Source organism: Canis lupus, chromosome 17, assembly GCF_011100685.1.
Source record: "Canis lupus familiaris isolate Mischka breed German Shepherd chromosome 17, alternate assembly UU_Cfam_GSD_1.0, whole genome shotgun sequence".
Classification (NCBI taxonomy): Eukaryota; Metazoa; Chordata; class Mammalia; order Carnivora; family Canidae; genus Canis; species Canis lupus.
The window spans coordinates 34,440,382-34,453,105 of NC_049238.1; the positions used below are offsets into that span (position 1 = coordinate 34,440,382).

The window sequence follows — 12,724 nt, forward strand, 5'->3', positions numbered from 1 at the left end:
GGAGCAATAAGAACAAAGGGTCTCGGACCAAGGTTGAGGAAATCCAGGATTTATGTATCAGATAAAGTAGGATAGCAAGGTCAGTGCATTATCCCAAAAGCTGAAAGAGAAGTGTGTTTCAAGGAGGGGAAGAGATTAATTAATTAATTAATTAATTAATGTCAGATGTTGATGAAAAATAGCCAGAGAATTTAGTAACGTGGAGATAGGTCATTGGTCATCTGTAATGTAGTAGTTGAGGACTGCATATGAGCCAAGGAACTGCAGACAGTAAAGATTGGCCCCTCAACAAAACTGGCTAGAAAGGTCAGTCTTGGGAGTTCTTCACTTTGAGGGGTAGATTGTAAAAGAGTAATAGAAGAGTTCTGTAAGTAGGGAGAAATATGTTTACATGATAATGGAGAAAGCCCAGGATAGAGAATCAAATGTACAAAATTCTCAGGAGGCCTTTAAGGGGTAGAATATGGAATACAGATGTGGGAGGAGAGGTTTGGGCATTAGATAAAAGGACAGTTTCATATAATGCAGCTTTAAAAACTTTTTTGTATGTTTGTTAGAGTAAAAGTTTATTCAAATGTTCACATTGACATCATTTGTCACCTGAGAATTAATGTGTAGGCACTTGGTTTTGCTAAACTAATGTAAAGTGATTCACATGTCTATATGCATTGAGTCTTTGCACACTTGTTTTCCTTTTATGATTATTATAATGAAGATCAGTGGTTTATTCAGTCAAGTAAGATTCAAAAATCAGTTGAACAATTAAAGTTGTGTTTGCTCTCATTCTTGTTTTTAGGCCTCTCATCTGTAAATTTGTATTAGCTCTTTTTCATCACATATATTTAGCCCTGGGTTAAACGTCAGAAATTTCCATATTTTGGGGGAAGACTTCTGAGAATCAGTCATTTGATTTAAGAGGCCATCCTTTCTATCTATATCTAGTAGATTTTTAAAAATCAGAAATATTTTTACATACCTTTGTAAATCTTAATCATTATAAATTATTTTTAACTGTGCACATTTTCAGCTGCAAACTATAAACTAAACGTTCTTGTTAAAAATGTTTTAAAAATGATTTGTCTTCAAAATACATTGCTGGCACAGGTTATAAATGAAAATAATAGCCCTATTACAGAATGGGGACCTCAGGTTAAATGATTTCTTCTGGAGTGGTATTGAGGTGTCACCTAAGAGTTACAGTAACAATGAGAGAAAGAAATCTTAGTTTGCTCTCAGGCCAAGTTTACACATTAGGCTTTCACTGGTAAATGGAATTGAAGAAACTGGGAACAGCAAAGAGGAAACTCCTGTGCCAACTCCATGTTGAAACTCCACATGTCTTAGTAGTTATGATCTCTGATTACTTCAGCAACCATGGGGAGATAGAGTTCTAGTCCGCATTTATTCATTGCTAACAAATAGTTGACTAGTTTATTTTGCTTTTTTTCTGTCTAGCAAATAGATGTGAAAGCTCTTCTAGGATGAAAGTTCCTTTAAGTCAGGTATTTCTGTTTACAAGGCACTGAAATAAATACATGTTTAATGAATTATGAGTTTATTTGAGAAGATGTCAAGTGCACCTGTGTAGTATTCTAGGGCATGGCTTTATAAGCAGAGAAGTTAGCTTACCCCACATGGGTAAAAATTAACCACGTTTGCACCTAGTAAGTACCAAGGTAATCTGGGCTACCTGTTTCTAAGGAATTATGGTATCTGGGAAATTTACATGTAAAGCCTTGATAGATATCTCCTTTTTTGTCCTCTTGAAATTTTTTTCTTAAAAAGAAAAGCCTCAGAATATAATTGTTGGCTTTTCTAATTTCAAGTGCTATGTATGTAGTCCTTCTCATAAAAATTCAGACATCATAGAAATTATTATCATAAACGGCTAAATCTCCTGAAATGCCGACTTACATTCAGGAGATATGCTCTGTTGACATCCACACTGTCTTTGTTGAACACATGGCTTTTGTGCATTTCCCTCAAGAGCCAATGCAGAGTCAATAGCTTTCATACCAGCAGCAGAAATGGCACAGTGGTTTTCTCTAAACACAACACACTGCTTTTAGCTTAATTTATTTTATCCAAAAAAATTATCTTTTATTCTCAGGAGAATTCATGATAAGTGATAGAGCTTAAGAACTTGTATCTTTCAAAAGCATTATAGGGTGTTCTAAGGAAATTGTATTTGGGTAGAGGAGTACTAATGGCTATATTTTCTTTGTGCATATTAGGCATAAGAGATTGGTTTTTATGTACCCTTGTTTTATAAGGATGGATGATTTGAGTTCATTTTAATACCTTATATTTACCAGCCTATTTCTTCTTTACCAAATATTCAGATATTTATATGTAGTTAAGATAAATCAACAATGAGGTGTACAGACTTTTGCCTTGTTATACAAGTCATTTTTATCACCTCACTTTATATTTCATTGAAAGCAGCAAACCAAATCCCAACCAAATATCTGCCAGCAATGGCAAACCTGGTGCTGTGAATGGAGCCGTGGGGACCACATTCCAGCCACAGAATCCCCTCTTAGGACGAGCCTGTGAGAGCTGCTATGGTAAGTTTTCTCCAGCAGGGCTTTCTTCTCTCCTTTGAGGCCTGTGATGAGGTTTGTGGCACTGTGCTGGCACTGCTGGGTGGGAGGTGTTGAGCAGCCATCTCAAGGTACCTATGGCACACTGCTTAGAGAGCAGGATGATCTAGCCTTAGGTGAGTAAGATGCCCACCCTTCCCTTGGACTTGGACACTGCATTTTAGTCTTGGGTTTTCTCTGCTTCGCTTCTTTGAAAAAGGCTCCAGTTTAAAAAAAAAAAAAAAAGAAAGAAAAAGAAAAAGGCTCCAAAAACTTCTGTCAGAAAGACCTATGTGTGGATGAAGTGCCATTTATGATCCTCAGACCAGCTTCCATCAAAGTGCACCAGTTTGGGAGAACTTGTTCTACCATGTTTGTGTTTGCCTTTGCTTTCAGCAAGTATCTTTATCAGTATCTGTCCATGTCAAAAACCTATCAGACATGGGCAGCATTACATTGTATTTGACTGGGATGTTAAATTGGTTTGGTGAGATGATGTAATTGCTATTTTTTTTTAAAGGATTTTATTTATTTGAGAGAGCATGCATGCACATGCAAGCAGAGATGGGGGATGGAGCATCTTAAGCAGGCTCTACGCCCAATACAGAGCCCTATGCGGGACTTGATTTCACCACCTTGAGATCAGGACCTGAACCAAAATCAAGAGTCATTTAACCAACTGAACCACCCAAGCGCCCCATACATTTAAAAAAAAAAAAATTCTTGCTCTTTTATTGTCTCTCCTTAGCTTTTCTTTCCCCACTTTTTTTTTTTTTAAGATTTTATTTCTTAAGAAATCCCTACACTCAAACTCACAACCCCTAGATGAAGAGTCTCACACTGTACCAACTGAGCCAGCCAGGCACCCCTCACTTTTTATATTTTTATACTTATTTAAAATCTCAAACAATGGCATAATCTGTTCATAGACATCAATGACATTATTATCTATGTTTCCTTACAATCAAAGTGGCCTGGGGTGGGGAAGAGAAGGAAACTGATTTTTATTGAAAGTCTACTTGATGCCCAATTTTTGTCTCTCAACAGCTCTTTGGAGGGATGGATGTAGCTTACTGCCCTAAGGGCATGGGGATGAGGGACGTGACAACCTCTGCTTCATATTCACACCAAGCTTCAGCATTAGAAAAGACTTTTTAAAAGTTTTATTTTTTTAAGTTAATCTCTATATCCAGCATGGGGGTTGAACTCATACCCCCAAGATCAAGAGCTGCATGCTCTACTAACTGAAGCCAGACACCCCTAGAAAAGACTTTTAAAACCAGGTCACATAGGGGTGACTGGGTGGCTCAGTAGGTTAGGTGTCTGACTTGATTTCGGCTCAGGTCATGATGATGGGGTTGTGAGATGGAACCCCATGTTGGGTGTGGACTCTGCTTAAGGTTCTCTCTCCCTTGGCCCCCTCCCTGCTCATGTTGTTTCTCTAAGAAAACAAAACAAACAGGTCATATAATTATCTTACCTGAAACTAAGGAAAGTATGATCCAGACAAATTGCTGACTTCATAGAAATGGTATGTTTCTAACCATTTTTCTGCACCATGGAAGCATAAAGGAAAATAATTTATGGAAAATTAGATTCTTTTGGTCATAATTTTATATATGTTGCATTATGAATGTCTTTTTTTTTTTTATTTAAAGATATTATTTATCCATGAGAGACACAGAGAGAGAGAGAGAGAGAGGCAGAAACAGAGACACAGGCAGAAGGAGAAGCAGGCTCCATGCAGAGAGCGTGATGTGGGACTCAATCCCGGCACTCGAGGATCACACCCTGAGCCGGAGGCAGGCGCTAAACTGCTGAGCCACCCAGGGATCCCCATGAATGTCTGAATTGGAAACTCTTAGACACTGAAGTTTATTTGTATTTAAGTGAAAATAAAATTAATCCTACAGACAAGTGGTGGCTTAATCTATCTTATTTTTGACATACCCCGTTAACACATATGTAGTCTCACATATCCCTTTATATAATTGTCATTTTTATGTGTATGACAAATAAGTGATTTTTATTTTATAATACTTATTTTAGACTCAAATAATATCATAAAATGTATCTCTTATTATAACATGATGTAAGATTTATCATTAGGGGTGCCTGGGTGGCATCTGCCTTTGGCTTAGGGCATGATTCCAGGGTTCTAGAATCGAGCCCACATCAGCTTCCTGCTCAGTGGGGAGTCTGCTTCTGCTTCCCCCTATCCCTCTACCTCCTGCTCCCCGGCTTATGCTCTTTCTCTGTCAAATCAGTAAATAAAATCTTTAAAAAAAAAAGATTTATCTTTATAGAGAGATAGAAGTTGGTGTTTTCTTTTTTGTCACTTTTTAAAAAAGATTTTATATATTTATTTCAGAGAGAGAGCACACAGGGCAGCAGGGCAGAGGGAGATGGGGAGAGAGAATCTCAAGCAGCCTCCTTAGCCTGATGCAGGGCTCAGTCTGAGATCATGACCTGAGCTGAAATCAAGACTCAGACACTCAACTGAGCCACCCAGGCACCCCTGTCACTTTTTAATTGCATTTGAGTTAATTTTGTAAGGGGAATGATGTTTGTTGACAAATATTAAAATGACATGTCATGACTAACTTGAGTAAAAATGTATACTTAAATATGAGTGAAATTTTATTATTTTTTTTTCAAAGATTTTATTTATGCATGAGAGACACAGAGATTGAGGCAGAGACACAGGCAGAAGGAGAAGCAGGCTCCATGCAGGAAACTCAATGTGGAACTCGATCCCGGATTCCAGGATCATGCCCCAGGCCAAAGGCAGATAGATGCTCAACTGCTGAGCCACCTAGGCATCCCATGAGTGAAATTTTATAGTCATAATCCAAACTAGGTCCATGCCTAATACTTAAGATTCTTAAAATTGTGTTTAAAAAAAATCAACTTATTTGACTTACTGTTTTAAATTATAAAAGGAAAGTTTTGGGGGCTGCTGTTAGCAAGGAGTCTACCAAAAATAATACACGATGGGTGCACAGTATTATTCTCAAACTAAGATGCAGTTTGATTATAATGGCCAGTATATTTTCTCTTTTTGACATTGGCTTGTGAAGTGTTAGTTGACACCTTGATGTGCTCTTTGAACACTTTGACCTGACGAAGTTAACTTATAAATCAGGGGGAAGAGTATTCCAAGGGAAATATACAGATTATAATAATTTATACATACCTCATTAACTTAATGTTTTATGCCATCATTTCCTATCTTAAACTTCAGATCCATTGTAGGAAAACTTTAAATGCAATATGGGAGCAATTCAAACTGCAGCAAAACTGATGAAGGCTTGCAGTGTTAAGTGGTAAATCAGCCAAGTTATTAGGTCTTAAGCCTTTTGTGATCTTGGCTGCATATGCTCCCTTGATCTGGACTTAAATAGTCTTGAAAGGGATTCTGTTTTTAAAGGGAGAAATACTAAAATGATTACTTTGTTCATTTATCTATTTCTGACAGATTCCTACCTTAATCAGTGGGGCCTCTCTGAGCACCTTAAACTCTGGGGTAGTTTCTGGACCATCAATTTGGAGATTTAGACTTAAAACACTCATATAATAATAATAATACCTTTCTGGGGCAGCCCGGGTGGCTCAGCGGTTTAGCGCTGCCTTCAGCCCAGGGCATGATCCTGGAGTCCCGGGATCGGGTCCGGCATCGGGCTTCCTGCATGGGGCCTGCTTCTCCCTCTGCCTGTGTCTCTGCCTCTCTCTTTCTCTCTCTCTCATGAATAAATAAATAAAATTTAAAAAAAAACTTTCTGATAACTTATTTACAGAAATGTACACAATAGGGGGTATTTTTAATGAACAAAACTCCCTCAGTAATAGCACAGCATATTATATAAGATACTTCATCTAATAGCTTCTCTTAACAGGAGCCACAGGTTTGCTCTCTTGCTCTCTCGTTCACTATGAGAGAGAGAGAGAGAGAAATGGTTTAATGAACCCTGCATCTTGAAAATACATGTATATTAGACTTTTATGTTTGGTGAACTGCAGAAAGAAAAATAACATTATAAACTAAAGATTACTTTGGAATATCTTTAAAATATTTGATGGTATATGTATTGATGTTACAAATTATATAACACTTTGTCTTTTCATATTTTTCCTCTGTCTTTAGCTACACAGTCTCATCAGTGGTATTCTTGGGGCCCACCTAATATGCAGTGTAGATTGTGTGCAACCTGTTGGCTCTACTGGAAAAAATATGGAGGCCTGAAAATGCCCACCCAGTCGGAAGAAGAGAAGTTATCTCCTAGCCCAACTACAGAGGTATATGAGCAATAGTCTTTGACGTTGAGAAATGTCATTTTAATGGCTTGATCACTCCTTGGAAACAGAAGTACAGTACAGGATAACTTAAAAGCAAAAAATAAAAGCGAACAAAGCTGTTTTTTTATAACTAAACATAGCACCATAATATTTAAGGTGGGTGTGGAGAGAGGGCAGGGACAAATCAAATTTTTTCAGGTATTCAAAATATTGTTCTTGTGTGATTGCTCAGACAAAAGAACAATATGTGTGGGAAGTGTTAACATAAGTAGAGAGCTTACAAATTAAATGATTTAATTGCTTTTTGGGAAACAGTTTGCAACCTTTAAATACTGTAAAAATATGCCTTACTACATAAAGTAATAAACATAAACTGAACATTTTTCTGTCCCTGAGCTATCATAGGAGGAACAAGAAGGTGATATGGACTCAATCTTGAGATAAACAGTTGAAATAGGATTTTGGTAAAATTCTCAGATTGCAGATATAAGCACCTGTGTCGACCAGAGGGAGACTTCTTTTTAAGGGCTAACAGGATCTCAGGACTCCAGCACTATTAAAAAATAAGATAATTTCATTAACCCCCTTGGCATTTTTTTTTTAAATGTGATTTTGGATTCTTAAGGTCAATGTCCATTTAAAAACCAAAGCATAGGAAGGAGTGCACTTGTGATGAGCACAGGGTGGTGATGGATGGAAGTATTGAGTTACTATATTGTATACCTGAAACTAGTATAACACTGTATGTTAACTACCTGGAAGTAAAATAAAAACTTTGAAAAACAAAAATATAGGATCACACATCCTCCTACCCCTACACAGTTACCTTCTCTACTCCCCTACCCTCTTTCCGAAAGTGCATACTTCTAATTTCTTCTTTGGGAGTAGGGTATTAACTTCTAGATGCTTCAGTGGAAAACTTAAAAATTGCCTTTTCTTTGAGCCTGATACAAATAGCATTCTTTTCTTTACATGTCTGTTGGTATCTGATTTTGCAGGACCCCCGTGTTAGGAGTCACATGTCTCGCCAGGCCATGCAGGGGATGCCAGTCCGAAACACTGGGAGCCCAAAGTCTGCAGTGAAGACCCGCCAAGCTTTCTTCCTCCACACTACATATTTCACAAAATTTGCTCGTCAGGTCTGCAAAAATACCCTCCGGCTGCGGCAGGCAGCAAGACGGCCGTTTGTTCCTATTAATTATGCTGCCATTAGGGCAGAATGTAAGATGCTTTTAAATTCTTAACCTTATGTGTTGTGCTTCTGACCATTTTCTCTCCTTCCCTCTCTTTTTTGTTTTTTTTTTTGTTTTGTTTCGTTTTTGTTTGCAATAAACATAAGTTCTTGTGTACAGCCTTTTATTTGGTTTATTTTTTTTAACATTGTTTTTGTCTGCTGCCATTTGTATCATGCCAACCTGAAAAGGAAACACTGGAACCTCTGCAGCCCCTCTGCAGAGAGCATAGTACTCAGCAGAGAATTGGTGGGAGGCGCCCTTATTCAGAGAGGTCTTGTGATGGGACTGCCCGAGAACCCTTATGGGAAGGCACTTTCACCTGTAAGGTCATGCCGAGATGTAACCCCTAAGGATGGTGTCACAGTGAAGCCCCATAGATGAGACATTCAATCTGCTCTTACGTGCCTTCATTAGGTTTGAATAAAATTTGCCAATTTACACTAATTAGAAATTGCATGTCTTTGTAAACCTCTCATTTTCCCATGAACCTTTTATAATTCTACAATATTATGGAAATTCAGAGTGCTTCATAACAAACACTACAGTAACTGGAAAATGGAGCAAATTATAAATGGATTTTAGTGTCTTTGGGTGAATTTTCTGAAAATACATATTTAGTTCTTACAGGCTAATGACCAAATTTATGGTTGAGCATTCTTTCTATTTGTCTAATTTGGTTTCCATTTCATTATCATACATATATTACCGCATAACATATACATAATTATTACTCTCATTTTCAACATGTTCAGTCTTGGCTTATGTTTCATTTTTTTGTTGTTGTTAGAACAAAGGTCATATGTATCAGTGAATTGTGGGTTGTTCTGTTATTACCATGTACCCCTAAAATGTGTCCATACTTTGTGTGCCAGCTCTGATTCTAGTCTTGCTACGTTTAGTCACATCCCTGACTGCCATGTTAGAGCCATGCAACTTTCTCCCCTAAAGGAGAAAACTTGCTGTCTGGCTTAACAGAGAGGAAATCTTATAGACATTTAGTAGATGTTTTTTCTTTGTGAGAAAAGAAATTTTGCGTTATGAGATGTTCCATTTTGATTTAAGAAGGGTATCTCTATAAGGAGTGATGATTGAAAACTTTTTGTTCCTAAAGATAATTTCAGCAAAACGGCTTGAAAGGCTTTACAACTTACAGGTAAAAGCTTTATAAGGAGAAGAAAAGTGCTTTGTAGAGAGAGAGTGCAAAATGGCAGTACTTTCTGAGTCTCACGGAGGAGGGACTCCATTAGATTCATGTGTATTTGGAACTTAGGCTGATACTGATTATTTCATGCTAACGCTTCTGAGTTCATGGATTTATGCTCTTATCATTTTCTTAACCATTTTAAGGAACTGGAAAATATTTGCATTCATCTAAACTGCTTAGCCAATTTAAAACACATTTATATAGTTTATTAACTAAACAGGATAATAAAACACATGAGAAAGAGAATGAAAGAAATTCTTCCATTGAAATTGGCCAGGATCCAATATCATCTTTGTTCCTATGAATGGAAAAAAAATCATCACCAACTAAATTGGCAGCTGAGGAAGCTTCTGTTTCCCATAGCTCTTCTGTTAGTTTCTCAGTTAATATGCAAATTGCCTTTATTTTTATTATTCTTCAATGAAGTATATTTTTATGTTACCATTTTATGTATTATTCCTCAATTGAAAGGTCATGCTGCTAAAAATAAGCAAGGGAGGTCAAAGTTAAATTACATGTGTTTTATTTCTATAAACATATAGCTATGATAATAAAAAGACTCATTTGTTGTAAGATTCAAGAAGCATATTTTACTTTGCATTTCGCTTCTTTGGTCAAGTTACATAATAGAATCAATTTCTTTTTTTTTTTTTTAAGATTTTATATATATATATATATATATATTCATGAGAGAGACAGGCAGAGAGAGAAGTAAGCTCCATGCAGGGAGCCCAATGTAGGACTTGATCCCGGGACTCCAGGATCACGCCCTGGGCCAAAGGCAAACGCTCTACCACTGAGCCACCCAGGCGTCCCTAGAATCAAATTCTCAAAATAATTTTACCTCAAAATTTAAAATTACAAAGTTTCAAAACAAACAAAGTTTCAGGGCAGCCCGGTGGCTCAGCGGTTTAGCACCACCTTCAGCCCAGGGCATGATCCTGGAGACCGGAATTGAGTCCCATGTCGGGCTCCCTGCATGGAGCCTGCTTCTCCCTCTGCCTGTGTCTCTGCCTCTCTCTCTGTGTCTCTCATGAATAAATAAATAAAATCTTAAAAAAAAAATTACAAAGTTTCAGCAACCATCTACTGGTTTGTCTGTTTTTTTTTTCCAGATAAGCAACTAATGAACTCTTCTAGCATCTAATTGATTCTTACATCATCTCCCTTCTTATATGTACTTTGTTACAATCTCTTCATCAGATCCCTTGATCTTGGCTTGTTATGGAGAAGATGAGTTGTTAATAACTTGATGTCTGTAGGCAACCATGTCTATGGTCCAGTGGGAATGTATAGGTGTATTTTTTTTTGTAAGCTTTCCTTGGTTTCTCAAGGGCAGTGGTGACCCCCATCCCTCAAAAAAGTTTATCCCTATGATGCAGTATGAATGTAATTTCAGATCAGATGAAAGTCTGTAATTCCAAAGAAACTGATGGATCAAGAGCTTTAATTGATGCATTTTAGAATAATTCTTCATAATATTCAGAAAGGTAAATAGTTTTCCCTGTGAACTTGGGAGTTCTAAGCACTATAGAAACTGACCCCTTCCATGACTTCTGGCATTGGCAGCACCATCACAACCAGTGTGCTAACCAGAGCTCATGGGGTGACAGACTGCCTGAGAGCAAGGGGAAGAACTAAGGAGATAAAAGTCTCAGATGGTGCAGAGCATAATGGTGACTATGAGGGCTTGGCTTAGAAGTCGATCCTTTCAGAGGACATATTTTGGGGTTTGTTACAACAGCACTCTCTGACCTTTATTTTATTTTATTTTCATTAAGAAAATGGTATTGAAACAGTAGAGTGAAAAGGGGGAATCTTTGTATATCCATAAAGTATTACAGAGAAAATAGAACTAATAATGTCTATGGGAAGGGAAACTGGAAGGCTAAAGCAAAGGGATGGGAAGGAGACTTCCACCTGTTTTTATTTTTTTTAAGATTTTATTTATCCATTCATGATAGAGAGAGAGAGAGGCAGAGACACAGGCAGAGGGAGAAGCAGGCTCCATGCTGGGAGCCCGACGCGGGACTCGATCCTGGGACTCCAGGATCGTGCCCTGGGCCAAAGGGCAGGCGCCGAAGCGCTGAGCCACCCAGGGATCCCCCTCCACCTGGTTTTAAACTTAAGATTTTGAGTTATGAGAATACATTTCCTATTTTAAAAAATAATTTAAAAAACTTAAGTATATAGTATGACCAATGTGTTTTAAAAATATGTATTTAAATATATGTATTTAAGATACATATATGGTGATTTTTTAAAACCAAAGTTCCCCAAATGTCTACTTGCTTTAATAATAGGCCTTTATATGTAAATATATAAATCCACAACAAAAATTACTAACATTAGTACAATGCCGAGCCAGTTCTATCACGTAGGTAGTGCATATTAAAAACATGGATTGATAAACCAATAACCAAAACATTGCAGAAAGAAAGGTATTGTGTCCTTGACAAAGTTTGCAGACCAACAGCATGGGTGGTCAAGTTTCAGACAGCACGTCTCTTTTTCTTGACACCTCTGCCCTCAAGTAAAAAAGCCACGGTGTGATAATGCTGTTCTTCCTTTGTTATTGCCGTCAGACATGACCACTGAGCTACCTGATGACTTTTTCAAACACCTGTAAGATTACCCAACACCTGATGAGCAAAGGGTTACTATTTGAGATTCAGAATCCTCAGAAACTGAGGTGAAGTAGAAGTGGTATATTAGCAGCATTTCATAGATGAAGCTAAAGTACTTGGAGAAGTGGATTCAAGTGACTGACCTGCCACCTTTGTAGCTTGCATGGGTGACTCGGTGGTTTCTCAGTTGATAACATCAGATTTGAATGACCACCATTCCCTAGAATGAAGTTCCTCAAGAGGCACCTGGAGCCACTTTTTTCTGTTTGAAGATGCTAATTCAGTTTTGCAAGTATCCCAAGGGCCTGCATTCAGAAGCCTTAAAATAGTTTTTCTAGAGATTTCTCAGCAAAAGTTAACTATAATAATTGTATAAAGTTGTATGAAATTTTAAGTTGTAATATTAGGTGAGAACAGTTTTGGTTTGTTTTGGTATTTTGGATATTTTTTAATAATTCATTTTTGAAAGGATACTTTAAATTTTTCTAAAGATACAAAAGTGGTTACAAATCTTATTGCCATTCCCATTTGTATCATCTTCAGAGGTAACCATTGTCATTGTGTCTAAAGAATCCAGAGATATTCTGTGTGTGTGTAGCAGTCTAGGTGGGTGTATTTTTTTCGTTTTAATTCAGATGTTAATGTCCACATTTGTCTGCCACTTGCTTTCTTAACATTTTGGAGGCCATTCCATACCAGTACATTAAGAGCTACCACCTTTTCTTATCAGCTGCATAATAATCTGTTTTGTACAGATTAAACAGATTTTTTTTGGTTATT

The 12,724-nt window shown here is 37.3% G+C and overlaps 1 protein-coding gene across 3 annotated transcripts in view; it reads left to right on the plus strand.

Moving 5' to 3' along the window:
- MTA3 (metastasis associated 1 family member 3) overlaps nucleotides 1–12,724 on the plus strand; it is a 174,042-nt gene that overhangs the window by 137,506 nt on the left and 23,812 nt on the right. For 2 of the 3 annotated variants that reach the window (XR_005372374.1, XM_038561356.1), the window contains exons 12-14: nucleotides 2,443–2,567; nucleotides 6,727–6,878; nucleotides 7,877–8,099. Coding sequence is in view for 2 of the 3 variants with exons in the window: in XM_038561356.1 (XP_038417284.1) it covers nucleotides 2,443–2,567; nucleotides 6,727–6,878; nucleotides 7,877–8,099 (500 nt within the window). In the remaining variant the exon portion in view is untranslated. Of the gene's footprint in view, nucleotides 1–2,442; nucleotides 2,568–6,726; nucleotides 6,879–7,876; nucleotides 8,230–12,724 lie in introns of those variants that run through there. The other variant, XM_038561357.1, reaches the window with a different exon arrangement.